At 52.8% G+C, this 11,264-nt stretch overlaps 4 protein-coding genes and 1 non-coding gene across 5 annotated transcripts; 3 read left to right on the forward strand and 2 right to left on the reverse strand.

Moving 5' to 3' along the window:
- Window positions 1–385: 385 nt before the first annotated feature.
- Window positions 386–1,913, forward strand: SMAC4_01421 (uncharacterized protein; the record flags this gene model as incomplete). The annotated part of the gene is made up of 2 exons (XM_003352539.1): window positions 386–521; window positions 631–1,913. 2 exons carry the CDS (start codon window positions 386–388, stop codon window positions 1,911–1,913), a joined length of 1,419 nt encoding a protein of 472 aa, XP_003352587.1.
- Window positions 1,914–1,941: 28 nt separating this feature from the next.
- Window positions 1,942–3,222, reverse strand: SMAC4_01420 (uncharacterized protein). The gene is made up of 2 exons (XM_003352538.2): window positions 2,388–3,222; window positions 1,942–2,312 (listed from the first exon to the last, which is right to left on the reverse strand). Exons 1-2 carry the CDS (start codon window positions 3,070–3,072, stop codon window positions 2,212–2,214), a joined length of 786 nt encoding a protein of 261 aa, XP_003352586.2. The 5' UTR covers window positions 3,073–3,222; the 3' UTR covers window positions 1,942–2,211.
- Window positions 3,223–4,300: 1,078 nt separating this feature from the next.
- Window positions 4,301–6,496, forward strand: SMAC4_01419 (uncharacterized protein; the record flags this gene model as incomplete). Its single annotated transcript, XM_003352537.2, has 1 exon — window positions 4,301–6,496. One exon carries the CDS (start codon window positions 4,301–4,303, stop codon window positions 5,990–5,992), a length of 1,692 nt encoding a protein of 563 aa, XP_003352585.1. The 3' UTR covers window positions 5,993–6,496.
- Window positions 6,497–9,252: 2,756 nt separating this feature from the next.
- Window positions 9,253–10,305, reverse strand: SMAC4_01417 (uncharacterized protein; the record flags this gene model as incomplete). The annotated part of the gene is made up of 1 exon (XM_003352535.1): window positions 9,253–10,305. The coding sequence occupies one exon, from the start codon at window positions 10,303–10,305 to the stop codon at window positions 9,253–9,255; it is 1,053 nt and encodes a 350-aa protein (XP_003352583.1).
- Window positions 10,306–10,761: 456 nt separating this feature from the next.
- SMAC4_13106 lies at window positions 10,762–10,846 on the forward strand. The gene is given in 2 exon segments: window positions 10,762–10,797; window positions 10,811–10,846. It is a non-coding gene; the product is annotated as a tRNA-Arg (tRNA).
- Window positions 10,847–11,264: the final 418 nt, after the last annotated feature.

Genomic DNA, 11,264 nt, shown 5'->3' on the forward strand with positions numbered 1-11,264 from the left:
CCCACGCCTCCGCTACCTCTACAGGGGGCCGAGCTGTGCGCCAAGAAGGACTGCTGCGGCAGTGGTCAGTGGGGTTGATTCAGCCCTACGACTTCAAGGTTTCCTTTTCTTCACAGCATCTTGTATTACCATCTCATCTGAACGAGGCGAAGAGAGATCAAAGTAGCCGAGTATAAAGAGTTGAAGCACATATTGATCACCACTCCTAGTGAGCATTCTAAAACGTTGCTCGGTAGCTGATGAGGCCATCTACCAGAACCCGGAAGCTCTTTGATCTCGCGATAGCTGCCCCGCATTTGCTATCACTGACACGATACCTAACCGGGGACTTTTTAGCACATTGGTTCCATTCATTCCAAGTTATCTTCCCCCAAACACAACAATAATGCAGAACGGCGATACCAACACGGACCAAAATGGCTCAGGCAGCTCTGTCCCTCGTGACACGAGCCGTCCTCTTACAGAAGAGGAGCTTGACCGATACTCTCGTCAAATGATCGTCCCGGGAATGGGCAAGGAAGGTGAGCCACTTCCCTCCACGTCACTTTCTGTGACTAACCAACCAACTGTTACCCCTGAACCAAAGTAAACAAACCACACCTGGTCACTAACACGCATTACCAACTGAAGCCCAACTCCGACTCCTAAACGCCAAAGTCCTCATCATCGGCGCCGGCGGTCTCGGCTGCCCCGCCGCGCAATACATCGCCGGCGCCGGCATCGGCACCATCGGCCTCGTCGACGGCGACATCGTCGAGCGCTCCAACCTGCACCGCCAAGTCGGCCATGCCACCTCACGTATCGGACAGCCCAAAGTGCTCTCCCTCATCACCCACCTGAAGGGTCTCAACCCTTTGCCTAATTACGTCGCCCACACATGCCACATCAGCCCACTCAACGCCGCCAACCTGATCGCGCAATACGACCTCATCCTCGACTGCACCGACAACCCGGCCACGCGCTATCTGATTTCCGACGTTTGCGTGCTCCTTGAAAAACCCCTTGTTTCGGCGGCCTCCGTGCAGACCTCCGGGCAGATAATCGTGCTCAACTGCCCTCCCACCCCGCAAGGTCTACTAGAGGGCGGGCCATACCCTCCTTGCTACAGATGCTGCTTCAAGAAACCGCCGCCGGCTAATGCCCAGCTGTCGTGCGGCGAGGCCGGGATTTTGGGTCCGGTGGTGGGACTAATGGGCGTCGCGCAGGCGGGGGAGGCCATCAAGATTCTGGCTTCTGGGTTGCATGTTCCTTCAACAACACCACCAAAGGCGCCGGTGGAACCGACGTTGTTGCTCTATTCGTACTCACTTACTTCGTTTTTGTCACCGTTCACGTTTCGCGCGCTGAAGATGGCGCCGAGGAAGAAGAGCTGCTTTGCTTGTGGCGAGGGAAGCAAAGGAAGACTAACGCTGGAGGGGGTGAAGAGGGGAGAACCGAACTATGAATTTTTTTGTGGGTTGAGTTCGGGGCCAAAGCAGCATGTCCTGTCGGAAGAGGATAGGATCACGCCCAAGGAGTTTGTGGAGAGGGTACAACAGGGTAAGGACGGTAATAGTGGAAAAGGGAAGTATGTGGTGCTGGATACGAGGGAGAAGGAACATTTCAGCTTTGGAAGCATCGCGGGCGCGGTTAATGTGCCGTTCGGGAAGCTGTTGAGTAAAGCTGCGCAGATTAAGCGGGGCGGGGAGACGCCACAGGTAGGGGATATTTTGCCGCCAGAGGTTAAGATCGAGGAGGGAAAAGAGGATGTTCCAATATATGTGGTCTGTAGAAGGGGGTTGGACTCGCAGGAGGCGGTTGAGAAGTTGAAGGAGATGGGGCTTGATAATGGAGGGAAGAGGAAGATTGTGGATATTGCTGGGGGAATGAAGGCTTGGAAGGAACAGGTTGATCCAAGTTTCCCGTATCTATAGCCGCAGTCTGTCTGGCTTGAAGAGACAGGTCACTTTGTTTTCAATGACGAGCTCCTCCGCCGGTGACCAAGACATATGCACATATATAAATAACACAAAACCTCCCTTGAAGTTGGAAATGGTCCCTTCATCGACAGACACATAGCCAGTCCCAATATTCCGACCAGTGCCCTGCGGTATCTGTACTCATACATTGTCACACGACCTGATGTCAAGTCATGATATCATTTCTTCCAATTCGTCACGGTTTGCCAGAAGTCGAACACAACGCAAATCCAATGTTCCCTGATTGATGTGTTCAAACGAAGGTGGTGCGCTTCTTGTTGAAAGCCCTCTGGTCCTTGAGCCATTGTCTGTAGCCAGCAACGCTGGAGATCTTTTCGCCGTAGAAATCGGGAACTAATTTCAGCCTCATGTTAGCACAATCCATACGCACCGGTCCATTCAATATGATTCAGCGACGAGAAAACCTACCAGGGTTACCCATAGAGCTAGCGCTAGGATCAACACGGTGCTTCTTGATCCTGGCAAAGAACTGGCTCTCCTTGATCGCCATCTGACTCCTGTACTTGCTCTTCATCGCGTTGAACACCATGCCGCCCATGGCAGGGCCCATCAGCCAACCAAGCGCACCGAAGCTGGCCGTCATCAGGCCGATCGCAAACATGGGCTCAAGCGGCACCTGCGACACCAGGCTGTCGGCCACTCCCGTGCTCAGAACGGCGCCTCCGGCTCCCGACGTCACCAGCGTCATGATCACGCTGAAGACCAGCTGCACCCTCCGCCTGGTCTTGCGCAGCTTGAAGAAGGTGTTCCAATCCAGCACGGGCTCCCCGGCGTGGGCGGCTGTTTGCGCGGCGGCGGCGGCCTCGGCAGCGCTGGCGTCGAGCTCGGCATCGGAGCGCGGGCGGGTGGTAGACGAAGCTTTGCGAAGCTGCTGCTGGGCTTGTTGTTGGGCGCGGAAACGGAGGACGAGGGCAGAAGGTGTCGTCGAGAGAGTGCGCACAGAGGTAGTAGTCGGTTTTTGGAGCTTGGTGGTGCTGTTCATGGAGAAGGGCGAGTAGGGGCAGGCGGCGCTGCGGAGGAGCATGGGCTGGAGGGCGCCGGAGGACCGGCTAACGCCCGCGCGGAGCATCGTTGTTGCTGTTGAGCTAAGCATTGTGTATGTTGTATATATGTGGTGTGTGTGTGTGTTGCGACGGAGTGATGGGTCGAGTCGCGAATATGTGATTTGTCTTGGATTCGAGGTCTGGTGTAAAGGTTGTTGAGAGCTCCTCCCGGTTGAACAATGGGTCGACGTGCGTAATTTGGTGGGGTGGGGATGGGGGAAGAATCGAGGCCGGTGGATGCAGTGACGAAAACCCACGGTCTTTCGACAAAGTTCGCCGTGATGCAAGAGCCAGGGGGCTGTTTTAGCGGCTATGGCCCGCTGCAGCTACCTTACCTGTAGGTACGTACAGGGGTATGCTGCGTTGCAACATGGAAGCGATAAGATAAGAGTCCTGCGCCTTCTTGCACTTGAAACCATCGCCGACTTCGAAACAGAGAGGGATTGATCCATTATGAAAGAAATAGGTACACACAGGATAGCTTTGAAGAGTCAATTGGCAGGTGCTAACTTTGTCAGGGCAACAGTTGAGGAACAATTGATTTGCGCATCGTTATAGCAACAGCAGAGAGTTCCGTTCAACGTTTCGCGACAAGGTTGGTCAGGGGACCGGACATTGCATGTGAACGTTGGTCACTGCTAAGCATCCCCGTGCCATCTGTCGAAGAGAAACGCAGGTCCAAACCAAGAGCTGCAATGGTACGAATAGTAAGGGAAATATAATAAAAAAACTGAAAAAATGTTATATTAAAGTCCATCTTAATTCAAATCCTATAGAAATCAATACCTATTTATTCTATTTATCCATTATAATTTTATTTAAAAATTAAATTATATCTTTATCTTAGTCTTACAGCTTGCCAGCTTGGAACTTTGGTCTTGGCGTAATGCGTACTAATTACGTATAATTTAATACGCCGAGATTTCCTCGTCTTGGCGTTGGTATATACCTAATGGTGCACGCGCTGGATAAACAGCGCGGCGCCAGCTTAACAATCAACCTACAAGCAATCATCACTCAAAACACATCACGACATGGCGACCGACAAGCTTCGTCGAGGCGCCCTTTACCAGTAAATCGTCACTGTCCCAATGGCGCATCTTGAAGAATTAACGGCGATCATCTTCCTGCCCTCACGCGACAAGTCTCGCCCTCGGCCCCTTCCTCCACAGCTGCGCGGGTCGATCTGTCGGGGTGCGCTGTCGCACACGCCCACTTGAACCCAACCACCGACTCACAACCACCCAACGGTTACATACCATCCCCTCATACTACGCAATGGCCGGAAAGCCTGTCGCCGGCCGTCCGAAGACGACTATCGAGGTACCTCTCTCTTCGATCAAGAAGTACACCCGTGGCTCGGGTCCACCACCACCTCCTATTACTCTCGCGCCGCCTCGAGACTCGACCGCATACATCATCGACCAGTTTGTCCTGCCAGCGCCTAAGGACACAAAGCCAGACTCTCGACGGCGTATCTTCTACCACATCGGATTTACCGACATCCCCGCTGCCAGGCTTCTAGTGCCCTGCGACGAAGCCCTCCAATACGTATCTCCTCGCGAGGTGGAGGAATTCGAATATGAAGCTCTTGAAATTAAGGAAGCGGAGAAGGCTATCGAAGCCGAGAAGAAGCGCAAGGGCCAAGGGCAGGCTCCCGTCAAGAAGAAAACTGGGCGCCCTCCCAAGGCTCGCCTGAACGACCCAGCGCTGGACGCACCCGCGGAGCCTGTCATATCGATGCAAGAAGGGGACGTCCTGTTGGCCAAGCAGGAGGCTGTTGGCGGTCCCTCGCTGGCTACCCCACAGAAGCGAAAGCGGGCGGAAATCCCCCGGTTTGACGATTCGGACGAAGCAGCCATCCGGTTCCAACTACAGAACGAGTCGGCAGCTGCCAGCGAGGTAGAGGATAGCGGCACGGACCTGGAGGGCTACGATTCGGCCGATCCTCTGGCGGACGACGTAGGCCACCGAATGTCATCTTTTTCACGGGCTGGTAGCTCAGTATCTGCGCAACAGCCCGTGGCCGGCCCATCCAAACCAACAGTGATAAGCCTAGGCGACAAGAGCAAAGTTACCGCGCGCCCCTCATCGAGCGTCGCTTCCACCCCAGGAAGGATTCATCCCATGTTTGCCCGCAGCATTGAGGCAGGACGAAGCTCTGTCAGTGGACATGGCACCCAGAAATGGGCAGGCCAGAATGGGGTAGGTCATTCGCTTGGCTTTGGAGGGAAGACAGAGGCCATTGCACGGGCTTCTCCGTCTCGAGACAGCACACGTCAGTTCAAGGCGGTTCCTAAGACAGCAGTGCATCCTTTGCCACACCCAGCACATGTCAAGCCAATATCTTTCACGCCTCTTGCAGTCCCTATTGCAGTTTCCAAACCGCTAGTCACTTCTGACTCTCTATCCAAGCAGAATGAGTCCTCCAGCGCGAGGAAGCGTCGCAAAGACGAGCAGTCAAAACCGAATAAAAAGCAAAAGAACAAGCTTCAGATCGATGAACCCGTTGCTTCCTGGGTAGTTAAAGAACTACTCGACGACCAATGGGTAACCGAGTTCGGCGTCAAGGTTCACAAGTATCTAGTCCTCTGGGAAGGCGAATGGCCGCCCGACCAGAACCCCACATGGGAACCTGAAGACAACATCGAGGACCAGAGCCTCATCAAGAAATACCTGAAGAAGAAGCAAGCCGGGGTCTTGAAGCCTCCAAAGAAAACACAGCGGTCGATGCTGTCGTATTTCTCGCAGCCACAGTACTCTAGCGTTGCTGAGGCTTTCGAAGGCGATATTGACGAGCTACAGCCAGAAGCCGCAGTCGTGACACCGGATAGTGACTCGGATGACGGCGGTGATGAGCTTTTGGTGACGGAAGAGCCTGTCGTGAAGAACGGGAAGGAGAAGATTAGTAGTTTCACCTCGTTCGACTCGAAGCTGGAGCAGTACCAGAAGAGCTTTTCGAGGCCATGAGGGAGTGCCGTGGTCCAATTTTTGAAGTGCCAATGGGCACGCACCCATCTTTTGCTTTCAAGCGGGCTTGAATTACACTACGTTCTTGGAATCAACGTGTTGGAGAAGCTTCATGGGAACAGCAATGGCTAACTGGTATCATTTTATACGCGATCCAACTGGGAGGGTTCTCAGCGGTGCCGCACTTCGATGCTATGCTTCCACGTTCCCATCTCTACGAGTTTTTCCCCCGCCAACCAATTTCGGATAGACTGGACTGATTATACCGGGCTCCGCGGTGGCCAAAATGGTACCATAGACGGTTGGATGCATCGAGCAACGCCTTGGGCCTAATTAGTGGGAACGGTATTGGGCGGAATGGTTCGATAGTGCAGAGAAACCACATCGGAAACATCGAAAGATCATCACGGGTGTTCAAATGGAGACCTCGGGTGTTGGTGTATATATATTTGCTACACATAACTCCAACTACTATTAGTTCTCGCGAATCACAGCGAATCACCATCAACTCTTCCGTTTTCGCCCACCTATCCAGACATCATCACCGCTCGGTGTACTGTGTCAAGCCTCGCTCTGTGTATATGGAAACCGTCTGAGTTCAGGGTTCCGCAGCCAGCTGCATTCACCCGACTAACCAAGGTTCTGTCTCATCCATAAGCTGGTCTACCTATAAATATTCTCCGTTATCTGCCTCCAACTCCACAGGCCATTACTCTCCTCCCAGTCATCATCACTATAATGGCTTTCCACGTGCCATCCTCCTCCCCCGCCGTCCAAATGTAGTCGCATCCAAGAAACCAAGTCTTCGCCCAGCAACGGCACGGCCATCGTCATATCCCTCTTGAAGCACCAGTTGCCTTCAAAGTGCCCTAGAATTCCGACCTTCACTCTCTGCAACCAACCCACGGTAACCGAACTTTGAACTGCCTCCAACTCCGTCATCATATCCAAGCAGCTCGGCGGCAACTGCAACATATCCTGCAAATGGATAGCAACTTGCTCCAATGACCGCAAGAGCTCGTGATATGGCACCCTTCGCCACCACCCCTCTGCTTCTGCCTCAGACTCCATGTCCCCAGCATATTCCCCGCCATACCAGTTGATATACTGCGAGTCTGCATCATCCATCAAATCAGAGGAAGCATGAATGTTGCCAGCTTCGGATTTGCCCCCGGCCACATCCCCATTACTGAACCCAGCAGCACTCTTCTTGCCATAAACAACTTCGTCCTCTTCATCATCACCATCCAGTTCACACACCCTCCCAGGCTTGGCACGAGGGGCATAAATCCAAACACCCTTCAACCTCCCCAACGCATTTGCCAGCTTCCACACAGCCCCCGCAAACGCCGAACTCATCGTTGGAGGATCAGGCAGACTTCCATACGCAGTGTGACTCCCCAAGAAATCCAAACCGAGATTCTCCACGCCTTGCAGCTGACCGAGGAGTGTTTTGAAGGAGTAGATGTAGTCCCTACCGCTCAACAAGATCTTCGAGGTCACAAGGAGTAGGTCGGAGATGTTCTCCAGCAAAATGACATCTCGGGAGAAGTTACAGCGCAGGATCCCGCAGTTTTGGCCGGTGGGAGGGCGGAGGATTATTTGGTGAGGTAGAAAAGGCTGGGGTGCGTCGAGGATTGAGGAGCGGGACTCGGAGCAGGCGGTTAGAAGGTTACGAATAGGGGAAGTGGAATATTTGAGCGATGTTGTGGGAATAAGGACTAGGACTGGCTTGGGCGCTTGTGGCATCTTCCTGATTTCAGTGTTGGGAGTTGTGGAGGAGGCAGGAAGAAGCGCAAGTTCCAACCGCAGGCGGTGGACCTTTCGGTGGCAGCATGCCTCTTCTGCTGCTAATTTCCAGATTTGGAGGCGGAGCTCGGTGGGCAGGAGAGGGAATTGGTGGAAGGTTTGAGAGATGGTGGAGGTGGTGGTTGATAGTTGACTTGTCTCGTCACGATTGATGTCATAGAGTCGTACATCATCATCGATTTTCTAAAATTAGGGGCATATTCGTTAGAGTGTCTCTGATGAGGAACTCGCCTTTTCCATCAAAGACGAGTTCGATGACTGACATATCCACACTTTTGAGTCATACGTCTAGGGATAAAAAGGAAATCACGGCATGCAGGAGAGAGGAAGGAAAAGAAGAACTTGGAGAAGGAGTCTTTAGTCCACTTACCTAAAAGAAACGAAGATGCATCATATAGCCACCACCATGGGCAAGGAACTCATGACTCTACATCCAACATCCGAACCATCGAATTCGTCGACAGACCTTCGCCTGATTCTCTTACATTTTTCATCGTTTTTTTTGCAACTGTCGTTGGCGATCTCGGGGATTGGGCGTTGGGCCTGCGGCACAAAGTGAATGAATGTAGCGGACTGTATGGGCGCTTAGGTATATCCTCAATGTTCGTACTCACAATGTACATAATACCTTCCTTTGTCCGATTTTACTTATCATAGGGGATTTCCCTGTCCCGTCCTGGTTTTTACTCTTCTAAGCGCCCAACGCAACCGACGTAGAACGACCAACGAACGGTTACCAGGTAACGTCCAACATCCAACACCAATCACCAAACCCTCAATCCCAAACAGCACCTCAATAAAGCGATCCTTCCTTGCTTAGGCAGCGTACAGACAGCTTGATCGCGCAAAAGCTACAAGGCATATAATACATTATGGGATATTGTTCGAGAGATGTAACATCCAAAGACACTGCTCATCAACAAAAAAATAACTCATTGAATCGAGGGAGACGCCTAGGAGCAAGGCAAAAGAAGGAACAAATAACCAAACGAGAAGGAGACCAAGCTTCTGACTTGGAGGGCATTAGAAGATGCCAGTTGGAGTCGTGGCCGGCGTCTCCACTTCCCGCATTCTGTACTGCTAGAGTGTGTCTTCCCGTTTCCTTCCTTTATTTTCGCCAACGGGTAGCCGCATTCTACCTTCTTCCCCTTGCTTCCGGTCTCAATCACGAGTATCACTCCACTCGCACCTTCCCTTGCTACAAAAACAAATATGATACTGGTCACTGACTCGGCACCAAGTACTCGTCAGGCCTAGAAGTGTCTCTGCACAGTATTCTCACATGGAACCAACGGGTTCTTTCTTTTTGAAAGAACTTTCAGCACGCCATGCTTACACTCAGGTACCTTAAACAAGCTGGTTCAAGACCTCCGCGTCAGATTTTGCTCTCCTTCGTTAGGCAATCTCAGCCTTACACCCGTTGGAGTAAAGTCCATCAGCATCGATGAAGCTCACACCACCATGAAAAGCGTGATGAGCCCTACCCCTACCGCTACCCACGACCCCAACAATGACGACGACGACCCCGGCCCAGCCCTACACGCCCGACTTTCCTTCTTCGGCTCCTCCGCAATTGCGGCAGACTCAGCTGAGCCACTAGCCACTGTTACTGCCGGCGTTGTCGCTGTCGCCGTCGTCGTCGCCGTCGCCGCAAGTTCGAATCCTGTCGGCGCCCCAGCCGAAATACTCGCCGCAGCTTCTAGACCAAGCTTAGCCTGACACGAGCTATCCCGCGGCAACGAAAAAGTTCCCCAACCCGCCAGCCGGGCACAAATGTGATAATCATGACCATCATGCCCTTCCTCCATCCACGCTTCGCCCAGGACCTGGACTACAGTGCTGTAGTACGGGCAATCGGGAGAAGAGGCCGCAAGCTCGCTCAGGTCGGGTTTCTTGGCGGTGCCCTTGTTGCCCTTCTCGACGTAAAAGGTGTGGTGCACCACCAGGCTCGCCGACGACGGGTTGGATTGCCAATCTGGGTCCACGAGGTCGGTGCAGTTTACGTAGTTGATGAGCCACGTGACGGAATATACGCCCTCGGGCACCGTGTCGTTGAGCATTCCCGTCCAGGCCGTGTAGTAGTAGACGCCGTCCTTAAGGTTGTCGGTTGAGAAGTTGGACGGGGCACCGTCGGGCAGACTCCAGCCTAGCTCGGTCATGACGCCCGACTCGATAGCGGGCTGCTTAAACAAGTACTCGAGAGTGGCTGGATCCTCGTGGTGCATATCCTCCGGCACCGTTCGAAGATACCAATACACTTGGGGACGGAGTGCAAGGGCTGCTGTGGCGTTCTGGACAGCCAGGACGAGCGGGAAGGCGGAGGCTGGGGCGTAGGTTTCTTCGATGACGGGGAAAATGCCGTCGAACTCGACAATGGTGGGCTCCTGGACGTATTGAGGCTTGTGAACAGCTTCACGAGCAGCTTGGGCCAAAGTTGAGGTCAATAAGAGAGGAGTGATGAAGCACCAAATAGGGTGCGAGCCCGCCATGACGAATGACCGCATGGTGTCTGACTATCGGACCTTGCCGTGCAAAGGGAAGATGCAGGACGGGAAACTAGAGCAGACGAGAAGAAGAATGTACTACCGTCGCGATTGGGGATATATAAATATAACACGCGAGCGAGCGTCTCAGCACATCGTGTCTGACCGGCGCTAAAGGCAGAACGGAAATTAAACCCGTCAGCACTAATAAACAGTAAATGCTTCGTAGGACACCTAAGCTAGCGCCGACAAACCCCTGGATATCGATTCTATCGCACGTACCTCTAAGTACCTGGATAAAACATTGAACCATAAGGCGACGAATGTGGTTTTGAAGCAGAGTGCATCATGTCGCTGCGAAGAATATATACCCGGACCGAAATCTTTTGGCGTAGTTAGGTAGTCAGCAAGCACTTCCGCAATTCCTGTCGATCTAGATAGGTATTAGTCTCTAAGCTTCAACTTTCAATAACTGATGGTCCGGTGGCGAAATGGCATCGTGTGGTCCTCCTAATTCGGGAGGATAAGACTGAGGTTGTGGGTTCGAGTCCCATCCGGATCGTCTCTTCTTTTTGTGCTTCTTCTTTGCGTCCCTCATTTGATCTAATGATTTCTGTCTCTATTTTTGTTTGTTTTTGGTCGATAAATACAAATTCCTTCGAATGCTGCACCTGTTTGTTGATGTATATCTTGGGGTCATTCTTGTCTTGCTCCTGCCGCTTCGTACGGTCTTCCGACTGAGAGGTAATAGTCGCGCCTGCCCTCAACGGGAGAGCTTTGATAAGCCGGATGTTTCGGAGGTGGATACAAGTGACTGGATGGGTATCCGGCGGCGGATCGGGATATGTGGGGCTCCCGGGCTTGAAAGCCGAAGGACTGGAGGACGATCGGAATCGGGGGATTTGTGACTAAAATTTGCGAGTGAGGGCAGGGGCATGTTTTGCGGTGCTCATAACCTGTATCCTTTCCTACAGTGGGTA

The sequence above is a fragment of the Sordaria macrospora genome, chromosome 1, assembly GCF_033870435.1.
Source record: "Sordaria macrospora chromosome 1, complete sequence".
Lineage (NCBI taxonomy): Eukaryota > Fungi > Ascomycota > Sordariomycetes > Sordariales > Sordariaceae > Sordaria > Sordaria macrospora.